Below are 16,934 nucleotides of genomic sequence, written 5' to 3'. Positions count from 1 at the left end.
ATATGGGGAGTGGAGGGCCTGTCTTAGGGGAGGAGACTGGAAGGGCTTGCCTGGTTTAGCCTAGCAAAATACAGGCTGAGTGGGGATCGGATTGCTCTGTAAATACACCAGGGAGGGAGAAGAGCTATTGAAATGAAAGGATAATGTTGGCACAGGAACAAATGGGGATGAACTGGGCATGAGTAAATGTAGTCTGGAAGTGAGAAGAAGGTTTCTGACCATCCGAGGAGGGAGGTTTTGGAACAGCTGCCCAGTAGGAGCAGTGGCGCCAACAACCCAGCTAGTTTTAAGATGGAGCTTGTTAAATTTATGACCGGGATTATATGATAGAGTTGCCTGTGATAGCCGGGACAGGACTCAGTGACCCAGGAGGTCATACCAGGCCTATGTTCCTATGCAGCAAACTGCCTAGTAGGTGTGTGCACCACTTCCCTCTACTGGATGGAATCAGAACTGCTTCACTGTGTGTCATGGGTCCTCTACTGCTAGCAGCTAATGGGGAGTCTCCTTTGGCTCAAGTGCAAAGGGCCTGTGCTTTCGGATTCATTATAACACTTTGGAGGCTTATTTACTTCTCATTCTCAAGTCCCATTTATAGCAGCAGAGATGAAATGAAGAGTAAGCATCTGTTTACACTATGCAGTTTCTGTGAAGACAGCACCAAACTCTGTTATAACCACGTTGTCAAACTGTGTTAGCAGTCCAGTAAGGCCTGGGGACTGTGATATGTCACCATAGCGGGGTCACAATAATACGTTGCATTGCAATACGGCTTTTCACATGTTGCAGTCCAAGCGCTGTGATCCCCATTTCAAAGATGGGAAAACCGAGGCACAGAGTGATGGCGTGACTTGTCCAAAGCCACACGGTGGGTCCCTGGAAGAATCAGGATTAGAACCCCGGTGTCCTGACAACCAGCTCTAGGCTCACTCCACTCGCTGCTTACAACACAGTTTGGTCCTGCCCTTTTAGTCTCTGGGCCTTCCTGCCCAAATATCACACCCTTTGTGGCCAAGTGCCCAAATCCCCGAGCCCCACTGCATGGATCCTTGCAGCTTGCGTGCCCTGCTCCATGGGAAGGGAGACGCAGATCCCCATTGGCTTTACAAGCCTCCTGTTTTGTGGCAGTGATGGGGCAGAATAGGGGGTTACCCAGAGGGTGGCACTTCACCCCCCAAAACACACACACCTCTCCCCAGTCTGTGGCTGATCCTCTGTGTCTGGTTTAACCCCGATCCTTTATTAAACAGAGCTTGAAGCAGCGGATGCCTGCCGTGGAAAACGTGAGTAGAGAAGTGTGCTGTGTGACATCTGAGTGGGATGATCTGTGGGCTTTGATTTGCTCTCTTGCCTTACAAGGTTGCCCTGGGTCAAACCCAAATCCGGTCACTAAACACATTCAGGGGTGTGTTTGCGTGAGACACGTGAGCACGTGGTTTTCCTTATCCGAAAAAAATGGATTCACACCATCACAAAGGGAAATCATGGGAAAAAATACGGCAGTATTGTGTAACAATGATACAAAACAATAGATCTCCTGCTAGTGCCTTGGGCTGTTCCCGTAGAACACCACCGTGGTTTTTTAGGGTGTGATCCAGCCCCCACTGAGTTCAATGGTCTCTTGTAAGCGATGGAAATGTCTTGCCTGCTGTGTGTGGACACTCCCCCCCCCACACACACCACTCCACCCTCAGAGCTGTGTTCCCAAAGACACCTGACATGCACTGTAACTAGCGGCTGTAATGAGAGAGTTCAGGCGGGTGTTGCCATGGCGAGGGAAGTTACACCAGCAACCTTAGGGAACGGGCAAAGACAATGGGCTCCATGAAAATCCCCGAAGCAACCGAGCCTGTGAAAGTGGGGTGACTTATTGCCAAAATGAAATCATGCCTAATCTTCCAAGGCTCAGAGCCAAAGTCAGGGCTCTGATGCTGGTCCAGGCATCTACCCTAGGGCAGGATTCGGCCTGACCCTGTTACCAGTGGCCCTTTCCCAAGTTTGCTGAATGTCCCCTGTATCTCTGTTACCACAGTATCTGAGCACCTCACAACACCCCTGGGAGGCAGGGCAGGGCCGTTACCCCTCTTGTGCAGGGGGGAAACTGAGGCACAGAGGCTAAATGACTATGCCCGACGTCACATAGGAAGTTTGTGTATTCAACTTGTCTCCCAAGTCCCAGGTCAGGGCCCTAACACTGCACCATTGAAAGAGGAGGTTTTGACCAGATTGTCACCACCCGGTGATCGAGGGGGCATTATAGCCAGCGAAGCTGCTGCCATTGTGGGCATGATTTTGGACCCCTTGTATGGGCAGGGGTGGCGGAAATATTAAAGTGCCTGTTCCCCTCAATAATTCTTGAGCTTGCCGGGACTGCAAACACTTGTGTAATCCACCCCCAGCGCTCATTTGGCCATCAGGGAAAAGGCATTGTTCCCAAGGTTAACGAGGGAGGTCTAATCGCCCCTCTGAGGAGTGCATCTGGGTGCAGTGCCGTTCTGTGGTAGCAGACGTTCCCAGACAGGAGGGTGTGAAAGGATGATGGCCAGGAGTTAGACAGTTTTTCACCGCTTGCCTGTCCCAGGGTGGGGGGGACTGAGGGGCAGTGGATAACTGTAGAACCGTAGAAATTATGGGTGAAACAAGTCTACTATTAGGTCATTCCGTCTATTTCCTGTCTAGCGCAGGAATGTTCCCCACAATGTGCTCTTCGGGGCTTTGTCCAGTCCCGTGTCAATGTCCTGTGCGATGGGGCTCCCTTGCGGAAGCTATTCTGCCATCGAGCAGACCTCGCCAATGAGTGGGGGGGGTTCTGGCATTCAGAGAATGGTTCTGTCCCATCACTCCTAGTTACACACACACACACACATCAGCCCGAGCAATTCCTCTCCCTTGAACGGACGCTCGCAGGCACTGCTGGGTGACGGGTCAATGCTGATCTTTCCCGCGTGTAATCACACCATGACCCAGGGGTGCTTTTGTAAGTGGCTCAGTGTGAGACCGATGGTTTTGTAATTACAATTCGCCTTTGCTGTGTGTGCTGCCTGCCTGAGACTTGACTGTGTAAACTGCTCCCTTTGGGGCTTGTACATATGAATATAATCGGCCGTATTCATATGGGGCCTAAGCAGGACCAGCCTGGAGACTGAATTGTGCCCCAGCGTATCTCAGAACCAGCCCTAGTAAATAGGAACCATGGGCCCAAGCTGCCAAGTGCTGGATGGTTCGAGAGCCCAGAGATCAGGTCCAGGAGTTTGGTTTGACAAAATTCAGATCCAACCCCAACCTTCCCCAGAGTGGAACAAAACAGACATCAGGTATATGTGCATGCCACACAGGTAGCATTTGTTGTATCGCTGCACTCCTGTGACTCAAGGCATGAGCTGACACGTAGGTAACACGTCTGTAACATACCATTCCACACCTAGAACGCAGTCCCGCCTTCCGCATAGGCCGATCTGCAATTTCGGTTTGAGCCATTCCAGGCCAGCGTGTCTAGGTCTTGATCCAGGCTTGGTGGTGGGTATTTGTGGACTGAACCAGGGCCAGATGTACGGGAGGACTGGCCTGGAGGTGAAGGCAGTAACTCCATTCGCATGGAGTGAGGAGCAGGCGAGTGGGGCCGGCTGGCAGAGGGAGACTGAGTCCGTGGGGTGTGGCTGGGGCCCTTCTCCAGCAGCCAGGGTCATGTCTCTCTGTTCCACCCCACCTCTCACCCCTGCTCCTTCCTCTCAGAGGGGCCCTGACGGCTGACACCGCCTGGGAAAACCCGCATTGTGCTGCTCTCGCCTGCGTCCTCCACCCCTCTCTCCTTCAGCCTGCGTCCTTAGAGATGTTTATATGGAAACGGGAGCGTTGTGGATTACGGCTCCATCTGCTGCCACTGCCTGGGTCTCGCTGAGGCCCTCGCCTGCTGTTGGACCTCACGGTCTGTAGGCATTGTGGTGATGTCACAGACAGGTTGGGGGCAGGCAGCAGGCGCAGCTGGGCCCGTTCTGTTTGTATGCACATAGCCCCAGCATTAAACACAAGTCTGTGTCTGTGCTCGGGAGATCCCAGCCCCAAGCCCAGCTTCAGGCCCTGGCTTCTGGGTCCCAGGCAGAGCAGGAGTGCACATACAGTGGCTTGCGGGGCAGTGTGAACAAGCCCCTAATGTGGGTCAGCCCACCCCCAACCAGCAGTAGGGGTTGCATACACACATCTGAGGACAGGATTTGGTTCAACAAAGTCTGTGAGTGACAGAGCTCCAACCCTACTCTCTGCACAAGACACACACCCCATGCTCCCATTCCTTCCTGGCATTCACCTTTACACTTCAGAACAAAACGTAAGGAGCTGCCTCCTGTTCTTTTCTGAGCAAGACCTTGTGTGTCACCCCCACCTCCTCCTCTTTACTCAACCCTTTGATACCCTGAGGCTGGAGCTAATAGGACCCACCTGGTCTGGTTGCTGGGTGAGTCAGGAGAACAGTACTGCACCATCTGCTTGCCCTTGGTGCTCTATTGCAGGCTGGTCTCTAAGAAGGCCTTATATTCATGTCTGTCTGTCCCAGAAGGGTATTTCTGTTGTTGGAGGAAGAAAACCCTTCCTCTTTTTGTGTGTTGCTTTGGCATCATTCAGAGTTCTGCTTACTGGAGCTGAATTCACCAGAATGGACAGTCCCCTGCAATCATAACTGGAAGGCTGATCCAGATTGTATACGTCCGCACCGTGGCAGAGGGTTCACTGTCGATGTTGGGATGTTTCTCTCTCTGACTCCCTCTTCTCCTTCTGTCTCCCCAGAGCCACAGACCGGAGAAAGAGTGGCCAGTCAAGAATCTGAAAGTCTACCTGGGAATTAAGAAGAAACTTCGCCCTCCATCCTGGTGAGCAATGGGTTGGAGTCTGAACAGCGGCACTTCTCGTGCGTCCTGGGCTCAGTCAGCCCTGCCAACAGGAAGCCATGAGGCCACCATGGCAATGCAATAAGCAAGGTCTAGTAGATAGAGCAGAGGGATGGGGAGCTGGGAGCTCCGGGTTCAACTCCTGGATCTGCCAGCGAATAGCTGGGTGACCTCGGGTGAGTCACTGCTCCACTCTGTGCCTCAGTTTCCCCATTTGTGAAGTAGGGGTCCAGCTGACTATGAGATTGCAGGTTTCATTCATTAATGTTCTGAGCACTGCGCTTGGTGCCTGAACGGGGCCTCTGGGCACGACCTCAATACAGTAATAACCAATTGGAATGGAATGCTGCTATCGCATCTTCCGTCAGGATCCATTCCAGTTATTTATTACCGGACTGCAGCCGTGCCTAGGAACCCCGTTCAGGATCCAGGCATCATTGCAGTTCCTGATAAGCAGCTGTTGACTTCTGTGGAGGTGGCGGTCATCCTAGGCCAATAGCACTGTCTCCATTTCACAGAAGGGGAAACTGAGGCACAAAGACGGAAAGTGGAATTGCCCAAGGCTGTGCAGTGGCAGAACCAGGAGGGCTGAGCTCCCAGCCCCCCCCCCCCCCCCCACCCCCCCCCCCCCCCCCCCACGCAGTCCACTTGGTCTCTACTGACCCACAGCACTGTCACGCTAAAGCCAAGCTGCAGCGCTAGGAGCCATCCGCTGCCTGGATAACAGTGCTGTGGTTTCCCTGCTGTGAACAGTGTTAGCGGCTGCACCTTGCCCGTGGAGCAGAGCTGTGTGCCAGGAGGTGGCCAGTAGAGAACCAGAGGTGCGTAAAACCCCTTGGAGGCGCCTTTGCCCCAGGCTGCACAAGACTCAGCTGTCTCGCTGTTGTGCTTTAAGCGCCGAGGTTTGCTGCTCTCCTCTGCTGTTCCCACGGGCAGGTGAAAGCTGGGAACGAAGCCCAGGTGCATTGTCAGTGCTGCAGGCATCAGGACTGCCTCCAGGAAAGGAACCCTGCACCGTCCCAGTCACTGGGACTTCTCCTGTTCTCTGGCTTCTTGCCACCAGATGGCAGAGCAGCCTAGCGAGCCACAGTCCTCTTCCTCTGGAGCCTCAGGCTGTGTCTGGGACACATTGCTCCTCTCCATCCCTCCTCTGACATCCCCAGGCCCCCAGAGCCCCAACCTGCCAAGGGATTAGCACTTCCTGGGAGGAAAACCTGTTCTCAGCAGCACCGGGAACAACGTCGTGCTGGCCGGCCCCTTCAACGCCTTCTGCCCTGATTCCATGCCAGCCTAACGGTCCCTGTGCCCCGCTCTGCATGGCGGGTTGCTGGGAGATGGCAGGCCTACGCCCACCCAAAGCTAAAATCTCGCCCCCTCAGCCAAGGGGAAGGAGTCACTGACCCCAGGCCACAAGTAAATACTGCGGACAACAAATGAAAAAACAGGGGCGGGAGTGAAGGTTAAAGGTTAAAAATCTGAGATCCAAAGGGGGAAACCGAGCCGAGAACCCCCGACAGCGCCCACCGCTCCGCAGAGGAGTCAGTGGGCACCGTCCAGAGGCACTCTGCCCAGAGACACGGTCAGAGACGGGACCAGAAATAGGGACCCCCAGTCGCTGAGCAACCCCCCCCCCACTCCACGTCCAGCTTCCTCCCGCTGGGATGGGCCACGGCCATCTTGGCCAGCGCTAAGAGGAGGTTGACAAGGAGGCCAGGGGTGGGGTGTGCCTGGATCAGAGAGTGCAGCCGGAGCCTCAGTAAGAGGTTCTGGAGCGGCTGCAGCCTGACGCCCGCGACATAGAGGTGCGCCAGGGTCTTCCTCTCACTGCAAGAGGCGCAGGTATCGGTGGAGTTCGTGATCCACGCCAGGTGCACGCACATGCTGATGACCCTGCTGGGCCGTGGAACCAGAGTGGAGAACAGGCTCCCCCCACCCGGGTTTCTCACCCTCTGCAGCTGGCAGCAGGCCCTGGCGCTTGGTGCCAAAGTGGGCAGGAGAGGATGGCATGAAGCACGAACAGACACAGATGTTTCCTCAGTGCAGTTTGGAGACAGGTCCAGTCAGCCTACTCAGGCGGCGTGTTGGAGGTGGGACGGGCTCTGAGTTATTACAGAGAATTTTCTCACAGGTGTCTGGCTGGTGGGTCTCCCCCACATGCTCAGGGTCTAACTGATCCCCCTATTTGGGGTCAGGAGGGAATTCCCCTCCACCCAGTCAGATTGGCAGAGACCCTTGTGGGTTTTCGCCTTCCTCTGCAGCATGGGGCAGGGGTCACTTGCAGGTTTAAACTAGTGTAAATGGTGGATTCTCGGTAACGTGAAGTCTTTAAACCATGATTTGAGGATATCAGTGCCTCAGCCAGAGGCTAAGGGTCTATTACAGGAGTGGGTGGGTGAGGTTCTGTGGCCTGCAAAGTGCAGGAGGTCAGACTAGATGATCATGACCCTTGTGAACTTGTACCCTTCAAGTTTAGGAGTTGGGCAGGCTTGCCGGGCAATGGCCCAGGGACAAGTTGCAGAGAGCAGCGTTACTCTCCAGGTTGAAATCTGGCTAAGGCGCCCCAGCCCTTGTACAAAGCAGCTGAGGGTGACCTCAGACAAGCTTCTCGGTGAAGCATTGCCCCGTGGGTTCAATACTGCCTCGGAGGAAAGGGCCACTTACTGTAGCATCAGCACTGTCAGACTCCCTTCCAAGTACTGATCTGGCTGGGCCCTGCTTAGCCCCATGGCTGGGTCTGAACTGGGAGCAATTCGGTCGGGTAAGAGAGGGCAGGGAGTGGGCTGGAGACTTGTGGTTCACCTCCAGCTAGCCCCATTGTTCAGATTCTGGCAGGGCTAGGCTCTTGCCTTGGGGGAGGCGGGGTGTTGGGGTTGGCCCTGGTGCCAGCCCTTACTAAAAATGGGCCTGATCCTGAGAGATGCTGAGAGCCCAGTAACGTTGGGGCCTAAAGATCCTGGTTTTCACGCTGGCACAAAGGCCAGATGGTGCCTCGTGGAGTGCTGTGGAGCTGGCATCTTTGCCAGAGCTCCACTCATGCCCGGCAGGTTGTGATGTTGATTTGCACATCACCGTCTCACTGGCTGGTTGAGACAGCTGTGCTTGGGGACAACTTGTGGGTTGGACACTGGTGTAAAACTGGGAAGAATCAGGGCTAATGTCTTTTGCTTTACTGGCCTACCCTGCTGTGTGACGTTGCATTGTGCTGTTAAACCTTCCCCACCCCAGATGTGGCTGCATTTAATTGACAGGCAAACTTGGTGATCCATTGGGATCAAATGCACCACAAAACGGTGAGAGAGGCTGATTTTATGGCACGTGGCAGCCTTCCGCCCTTTGCGGAGAGTCTCTCATTGCCGGAGGATGCCAGCAATAGACTGAAGTGCCACCTGGCCTCTCCAAAAGCAAAGAGCATGGAGGAAAGTGCCTGGCAGTGGTGTCAAATCACAACAGTTTGCAACGGTAACGCAGAGAGGCTTGTGGTTGCTGGGATACCAGGTTTGCTCTATTGGGAAAGTTATTAACCTAAAGCTCGTGGAGTTGATTGGGAGAGGAAACCTTGGAATTCAGCGTTCTGTTCTCTTCTCTCCCTGGCAGCTGGGGATTCACGGTGTTGTATGAAAACGAGAAGCATGAAAAGCAACAGTGGTAAGGAGCCGTGGCGGGCCGGGGGGGCTTTGCTGGAGGAGAGCTGTTCATTAAGCGTAACCAGGCCCAGACCCCGATCTGCTGGAGTTCAGGCAGACAGGGATGGAGGCGGAGCTCATTTCAGAAACAGAACCGTGCTCACGTACCAAAGGGGTTCAGGGACTTCCCCGCCGCACGAGACTTGGGGAGGAGGAGTCGTTTCTGCACAGAAATGTCCCTGGCCAGGATCTGTCTGCATGGCCTGGTACAGTTATTATTGAAACAAATTCATCACCAGCCCAGATCTCGCCGTGCCAGACTGTAGCTACTTAAAACTCCCATCTGTGGGTCCTTGTCACTTGAGCTAAATGAGACTCTATTGACAGGGGGCTCTGACATACAGTCCAGTAATTCTGAGTCCATCCAGGAGAGAGGAGTAGGCTCTCTGTCACCCCCTCTCCCAGCCTGTTCAGCATAATTTTATTTAAAGGAGACACTATCCATTTCTTCAACCATCTGTCCCTCTAGATCAGTGATTCTCAAACTTTTGCACTGGTGACCCCTTTCACACAGCAAGCCTCTGAGTGCGACCCTCCCTTAATAAATTAAAAACACTTTTTATGTATTTAACACCATTATAAATGCTGGCGGCAAAGCGGGGTTTGGGGTGGAGGCTGACAGCTCGTGACCCCCCCCCCTCCATGTAATAACCTCGCGACCCCCCAAGGAGTCCCGACGCCCAGTTTGAGAACCCTGCTCTAGATTCGCTCTCTCTGGCTCTGCCAGTCTAGCTGCCGTTGCTGTCTAATTATCTAGAGCTTGGAAGCAACTTTCATCATCCGACACTCCAGATGTTCTCTGGTCACTAATGATGATGTCAGGAATAGATCACTCGACACACAGCTGTATTTCTTAATCTGACAGCCAGGACCCCATCCTGAGAGATGCTGAGAGCCCAGTAACGTTGGGACCTGATCCCAAATGCCTAAAGATCCTGGTTTTCAAGCTAGCATAAAGGCCGGATCAGATTTGTGACTCAACCCAATCTGATCCATCAGGTTCAAACAAATCAGATTCATGAGCCAGAATCAACCTCCCTGCTGCAAACAAACCCAGGCTTGAAAGGAAACCTGAGTGCAGCCTCTCGGGGGAACATCCCCCTGATACATAAGCAGGGAGCACTGCAGGGTCACGGCTCTCTCTAGAGATGGCCCTGCCTCCGGCTACACCAGCAGATCCAACCCCACTGGTCACAAGCGCCAGGGCTGGACCCAGGGCAGCCGGCAGCCCCTGTGCTGTCTGTGCCCTGCGCTGGGCGGGAGCCATCCGGCTGCTGCCTGGAATAGCAGCCACTGAGGCAGCTCTGATTGTGAGCAAGCGAGCCGGCCTGTAGGGCCGGGCATGTTTCACATCTGCTGTGGGATTTCTGCCACAGGTGGCTTGCAAGTAACTGCATTCCCTACGCTGGACGCAGGCAGGCCGGGTGGGGGGCAGGGGAGGGGCTCGTCTCGCTGCTCACGTCCCCTCCAGCCAGACGCACCCACCCTGACCTCCCCTTTGATCTCCTCCCCAGGTACCTGTGCTGCGATACGCAGATGGAGTTGCGGGAGTGGTTCGCATCCTTCCTCTATGTACAGGTACCACCTGAGCAGCGGGCGGCCCCTCAGCACGCCTTGCCATCCTTCAGGGTGGGAGGGGCCTTGCTGCATGGCTCGGATACACCCCCTGCCACGTGGGGGGCCTGGCGTGGGGGTCTGCCGGCCTCACAGGACAGTCACATTTCACAGCCCACGCAGCCAGGTCACCATCTCCCCCAGCCAGCCCAAGAAGGATGGTCTGGTGGCCAGAAGACTAGCTTGAGGTGTGGGAGAGCAGGGTTCAATTCCTACCCCACCACAAACATCCTGGTGACCCTGGGCAACTCACAGCCTTTCCAGGCCTCAGTTGCCCCATCTATACAATGGGGACACGGGGGTGGGAGAGAATAAACATAGGAGAGGGGCAGCGTCGGTCATTGACTGGCTGGCTCAAAGATCCCCTTGAACAGGCTGTAAAGCCTTTGGCCACTAGATTCCCCACTCAGTAGTGAAGTCTCTGATCTCTGTTCAGAGCCGTATGTGAAATGCTTCGGTGGCTCTTAGTCCAGCTCCTTATGGACAAGAGCTGGCGCAGCATTGCAGTGGGCTCTGGTTGCTCTCCAGGATGAGCAGAGGCCAAAGACTGAGTGGAACTTGGGGTCAGAGTTGAGGCACGTTGGCCGGACAGTATGGAGGGCCTCCGGCGCCGCTCTGCGTCTGAACTCGAGAGCACTCAGCGAGGCCCCGTTCACTGGCACACTGAGATCCCAGGCTTGTGCCGCGTCCCTGCCCCCATCTGCTCACTCGCCGTGTGTCTGCTCTCCCTCCCCAGAACGGTGGGAACGTGTGGCCCTCCGAATCCTCCAAGGTGCGGGCGTCGCGGACGCAGCAGGACTCCAGGTTGGGTAACATCTCGCTCATCCCTCTGCGGGGCAATGAGAATGAGATGAGGAACAGTGTGGCTGCTTTTGCTGCTGATCCGCTAACTGTGAGTGACAACCAATCGGCGCTGGGTTTCACGGTGCAGGTAGCGGCATCCTGCTGGCTCGTAGCATCACGCCTGCCGGGCGGGTGGGACGGGGACAGGATTCCCACGCGTGAGAGCAGAAGGCGAGAGCTGGGTGGGGTTGGCGAACACCGAGCATCTTCTGCTGTTAGTCTGGCTCCCGATCCTTTTCCGGGCTGGGTCCTAGTCATTGACTCAGAGCCAACAAAGCCAGGAGGGCAGTGCTGGGTAACTGTCCCCAGCAGGCCTCGGGAGCCATTATCCAAGGTCGGCAGGGAGGTACCTGCAGGCATGATGCAGCGACAGGGGATGCAGCTCAGCAGATGATTTCTCCTGGTAATTGGGGTCGCTGCTTTGAAATTCCTTCTCCGTTACAAATCAGCTCCCCGTCCCTCTCCTTTCCCTGTCCACACGCACGGGGGACTGCCGGAGAGGCTACTGCAGACTGTGATTCGTCTACTGTGTCTTCCACAAACGTGGAAACCTCTCGGATTCGCTTGAGCAACAAGGCCCGACCCAGCAGTCGGCGACTCAGATAAGGACTAGCTGGGCGTGGGCGGTTAGCAAAGAGCTGGTCTTTATCTGATTGCCAACGGACTGCTCCAGGGGGTCCTTATTGCTATTATAAACCTGACCAGAAGCTTTTCTCCTGGCCCCAGAAAGCAGGACAGCTGGGTCTAAGGAATGCAGCTGGTGGCCAGAGGGAAGCCACTGGCAGCTAGCAGCGGTCATCCCGGCCAGCTCCTCCTCCATGGCTTGGGGACTGGGCGATTGGCCGTCTGATGCTTTCCAGCTACCAGCCCAGGTTGGTAGGGACTGAACCTCGTTACTGCTCAGTGGCTTGGTGAGTCTCACGCCAGTTCCTAATGGACCAGTGACTGCGTGGCGAAAAACCACCACTCCAATGGGTGGGGGCCATGACATGAGCCGGTGGGTCTCAGCCCAACGCTAGCAGACAAGCGTTCCTACGCAAATACCGTCTTCACAAGGGGCCACTAGCAGGCCTCTCTGCAGAGAAGCCAGGGACTGAACGGGCCTCTCTAGAGGGGGCAGGTCAGGGCAGGGTCGTGGCACATTGGCCAGGCGCCCGGGGGGGAGCTTGCCCCACCGCTGCCCGGGCTGTATCTCCGCTGTGGGTCAGGAAGGGACCAACACTTCCCAGCACTGAATTCACGATGTCCGTGTTTAAATCTCTGTTGGTACAAGCGTCCGTTGCCGGGGAGATCCAGCACCCTGGGCCCTGCCTTCCCTCAGGTTTATAATGACAGCTGCGGTGGGACAGGATCTCCAGCGCAGCTCTGTGCAATGGGATGCATCTGGCTTTTTGCTTGGCAGAGGGGGCGGGGAGAGATGCCCTCCAGCTCCCCACCTGGGGCCACGATCGGACGCTGCTTTGTGTTTGCTTCCCCTCTTCTGCTCTTGCTCGGTTCAAGAGTGTGGGGCTAACCCTGCAGCTGGCGGCCGTTTCCCGTCTCTGTCCCTCAGGATGTGGCCGCATCCCGAACTGCATACAGTGGGTGCAGCACGCAGGGAAAGGGCAGAGGGTACGGGAGCAGCATTCAGTGCGAGTCCTGGCCAGGCCGCCACCAGCCTCAAGGGTGGGAAGCATAAGGGCCCTGTGGGACTTAGGCAGCCCAGATTCCCCCCCCCCCCCCCGTCAGCATGCAGCATCGCAGGGAAGCCCCTGGGATCTGCAGCTTCTCAGGAGATTCCCCAAATTAACAAGCCTCTGCCCTTGTGCACATCAGTGAATTCACCCTCACCAAACCCAGGGGAGGTGGGCCCCGGCATCATTAGCCCTATTTGACAGATGGGGAAACCGAGGCACGGAGTGTTTAGGTGACTTTCCCGGGGCGGGGGGCAAGCAAATCCGTGGCAGGAATAAAACTCCTGACTCGGACTCCCATGCTCTAACCACTAAGATAAACTGCCTGCGGGTGCGGTATGATTCCTAAAAGGATGGGGCTCCTTGTATAACCCCCCAGCATGCTCAAGAAATCTCTCTGCAGAGTAGCAAGGCTTTGAGGTACTGAGTACATTGAACCAGGATCCAGTTGCCTAGAGCTGTTGTCCACTTCCCAAGGATGTTCGGACTCCTCGCGGCAGAGCTGTCAAGGGGCCCGTTGTGCGTTCACTGAGCGCCTAGTGCATTAAGCAAGGCAGACAGAGAAACGATTCCGTCTCCTTGCTCTGAACGCCGGGAACGAAAGGACTCGTGAAAGGGGGGCTTGATGGGGCAGCGGGTGGGTCCCGAGGGAAAGTGCTGAGTCTTTGAAGAGTAACTGGTGAGGTGCCGGCAATGTTCTCTCCCCTCCTGTTTCTGGGATGGTTCGGAGATCAACCACAGAGCGCCGGGGCGCCGTATCCGACCACATCCCCCTGGCTGCAAGCCGGGGCTCAGGAGCGCATGGGTAGACAAATGTGCGTGCTGGCACAGGCAGAGCTGGGCCGCGGCCCTGCCTCCTTCCTGCCCCTCTCGATGTGATTTTGCTTCCCAGCGGGAGCAAGGAGCAACTGCTCAGGCTGGACAGTGTGTGGATGAGGCATGTTGCATTCCCACCGCTGGGCAAGGGCTGATCCTAACCTGGCCCCTTGACGCTATGGACAGTCTCTCGGTGCACGATGCACTTTCACCGCAAGCCCCTGCCTCCCCATCCGAAGCTGCTCGGACGGATTAGAATCTGTCGTTGGGGTGAGACTGTTCGTCCCCCAGCTGATCTGAGGGGTCAGGATTAGAGGCAGCATCTCACAGAATCATGGAATCATAGAATATCAGGGTTGGAAGGGACCTCAGGAGGTATCTAGTCCAACCCCCTGCTCAAAGCAGGACCAATTCCCAACTAAATCATCCCAGCCAGGGCTTTGTCAAGCCGGGCCTTAAAAACCACCAAGCAAGGAGATTCCACCACCTCCCTAGGTAACGCATTCCAGTGCTTCACCACCCTCCTAGTGAAATAGTGTTTCCTAATATCCAACCTAGACCTCCCCCACTGCAACTTGAGACCATTGCTCCTTGTTCTGTCATCTGCCACCATTGAGAACAGCCGAGTTCCATCCTCTTTGGAACCCCCCTCAGGTAGTTGAAAGCAGCTATCAAATCCTCCCTCACTCTTCTCTTCTGCAGACTAAATAATCCCAGTTCCCTCAGCCTCTCCTCAAAAGTCATGTGCCCCAGCCCCCTGATCATTTTTGTTGCCCTCTGCTGGACTCTTTCCAATATTTCCACATCCTTCTTGTAGTGTGGGGCCCAAACCTGGACACAGTACTCCAGATGAGGCCTCACCAATGTCGCATAAAGGGGAACGATCACGTCCCTCGATCTGCTGGCAATGCCCCTACTTATACAGCCCAAAATGCCGTTAGCCTTCTTGGCAACAAGGGCACACTGTTGACTCATATCCAGCTTCTCGTCCACTGTGACCCCTAGGTCCTTTTCTGCAGAACTGCTACCTAGCCATTCGGTCCCTAGTCTGTAGCAGTGCATAGGATTCTTCCGTCCTAAGTGCAGGACTCTGCACTTGTCCTTGTTGAACCTCATCAGGTTTCTTTTGGCCCAATCCTCTAATTTGTCTAATCTTCCCCTGGTGATTTTGTGCCAGCCCCCCCGGCAGCAGGTCTGGTTCAGCAGCAATGGGACAGCTCAGCTTGGCTGATGTTTGTACCACGGCTCCAAGCGCTTGCCAGGCTATTCAACCTAGTGCCTCTTTGTTCCTCTGACGCAAAGGTTGCCACGTTTTCTGGCAGCTGCCGCTGCTGGGGTTGTTACTTGTGCAGCTGGGTGGATAATACAGGATTTTCCCGTGGATGTGTTTGTGGCCCATCTTGTGGTCACTTCCCTCAGGCATGCGGGTGAGGCAGGATGGTCGTGCGGTTAAGGTGCTGGACAAAGATCTGGGTTCAAGTCCCAGCTCTGCCAAGACTGACCTTGGTCAAGTCCCTGCATCTCTCCGTGCTCTCGCTCCCCATCTGGCTAAACAGGGATAACAGTTACCGTGTAGGGGGGTTGTGTGGTGCTTGGACACTGTGGCCGTCTGAGCTGAAACGTTTGATGGGCGCACAATGCTTGCAGGAAGGGATTTTTAAAGTCACACTTACAAGTCTTTGTGCGGGATGCACTTAGGTTCTCCTCCAATCAATATCACGTGATTATTTTTTTTGGACCAATCCCAAAGCTGCACAGTTCGAGTTTCCAGTATCCCCGCTCGGACTGTGGAGTAAAGAAAAGGCGGTTTGAGTGTGAGGCCGTCGCAACGCGTGAGCGGGAAACTGCTAACAATAATTCCCTGTGACTCAGGCCTGGGTTGTAGCGATTCGCTGTTTTGCTCAAGGCAAATAGTGTGTGTCTTTTCCGAGCCAGGGCCTTGGGGCCATGAAGTGTTATCATCGGCTTCCCATATACCCTGTTTTCTGCAGGAGGCTGGGGTGTCTCCCCAAGCACTTGGGGTTTGCAGCACAGAGTGTGTTACTCCTGGGGAGGGGGGATGCTGGAGAAATTGACATGTCCCCAGACAGACAGGACTGCGATCCAGTGGCTCTGGTTCTAAGGGAGCACCCTGGTGAGGTTAATGCCTGCACCATCCCCGGGGGGGGGGGGGGGGGGTGAACAGCGTGAGGCGCTTTGTCCAGAATGCGGGTTGTGTGGGGGCGGGAGCAGCCTGGCTAAGGGACAGGTTACCAGGTCCTGCCACTGTGTTTCTATGAGCACGTGAGGTGCCGGGTGCCTCTAAGAGGGACAGAGGTGCCCGCAGGGCTGCCCCTGAGGTTCGTGGGTTTGCAGGATTCAGCCAGATCTGGAAATGTCACTGCGCAAGGCCTGGTGCGACGCCGTCATCCGTGGTCACGCTGGCTGATGCGGTGGTGCTCAGTAGGCCGTGGTGGTGGTGAGGGTGGAGACCGGCCTGCTGGTCTCAGCAGCTGAGTTTGCCCGGTTCCACCGCTGAGCTCCCGTCTCAGGCGAGTCGTTTAACCTCGGCTCCTGCCCCTGCAGAGTGGGGTGGCACCTGTCCCGCACTCACTGGGGTCTGGGAAGCGCTCGGGCATCCTGGAGTGAAAGATGCTCCAAGAGACCCAGATAGTGGCCACTCTTGGCTTCATAGGGTAGTTCCAAAGTGAAGGTCGTCCCTTCGCCCTCTCCCAGGCAGGCAGCTAATTGATAACAGGTTCCCCTGAGTAGCTACACAGCGGGAGGGGAAACTGAGCCGGAGTTAACCCTTTGTTCCCCAGGGAGCAGCCCTGTCACCTTCATCTAATTACCCACAATTGTTCCGAGCCGAGGCTCTTCCAACTACTTAGCGCCACCAACGGTCCATGTCGGAGAAGGAAAACTAACCCCTTCCTCCTTATTTTCTCTCTCCAGCTTCTTCGAAACGTATGAGCCGGAGGCCTAACGCGTCAGGTAATTTCAAGCATTCCTGCTCGTTTGCGGAGCTCTGTGTCACGGGGTGTGCTGGGGAGATCTTCCCCCCGCTCCCAGGACCCAATGGCAGCCAGAATTAGCCCAGAGCCGCCTTCGTCTTCCGAGCCGAGCTACAGCTCACAGCGACTGCCTGGGCAGATCCCACCCCCTGGCCCGCTCCATCTCCCCCCAAGCGGCCGCTGCTCGGATCAGGAGGTCGCGTGACAAGCTGGGATCTGTGTAATAGAGACCGTGGAGTCTCCAGTTTCCGTCTCGATCCCGGCTGCCCCCAGGCCTGGCTCTCCGTGGGGTTCAACCCAGGAGGTCTGGATCTAAAAGGCATGTCCCGGTGCTGCCTGACCTGTGAGCCGACCGGCAGGGTCAGAGAGCTGCATTGTGCTAGCGTGGGTAACGCCAGCAAGCCGGCTCCTGCACCGTGCACAGGTGTGGAG

At 55.7% G+C, this 16,934-nt stretch overlaps 1 protein-coding gene across 1 annotated transcript in view; it reads left to right on the top strand.

The window, feature by feature from the left end:
• The window catches only part of ARAP1 (ArfGAP with RhoGAP domain, ankyrin repeat and PH domain 1), a 232,725-nt gene extending 216,264 nt beyond the window's left edge, over window positions 1–16,461 (top strand). Inside the window, exons 30-35 of the mRNA XM_065423386.1 lie at window positions 1,251–1,283; window positions 4,780–4,862; window positions 8,475–8,525; window positions 10,078–10,141; window positions 10,914–11,069; window positions 16,444–16,461. Coding sequence (XP_065279458.1) covers window positions 1,251–1,283; window positions 4,780–4,862; window positions 8,475–8,525; window positions 10,078–10,141; window positions 10,914–11,069; window positions 16,444–16,461 — 405 coding nt within the window. The remainder of the gene's footprint in view (window positions 1–1,250; window positions 1,284–4,779; window positions 4,863–8,474; window positions 8,526–10,077; window positions 10,142–10,913; window positions 11,070–16,443) is intronic.
• Window positions 16,462–16,934: the final 473 nt, after the last annotated feature.

This window comes from Emys orbicularis, chromosome 1, assembly GCF_028017835.1.
Source record: "Emys orbicularis isolate rEmyOrb1 chromosome 1, rEmyOrb1.hap1, whole genome shotgun sequence".
In the NCBI taxonomy this organism is placed as follows: Eukaryota; Metazoa; Chordata; order Testudines; family Emydidae; genus Emys; species Emys orbicularis.
The sequence above is the reverse complement of the archived record's forward strand: the minus strand, read 5'-3'. Positions and strand labels throughout refer to the sequence as shown.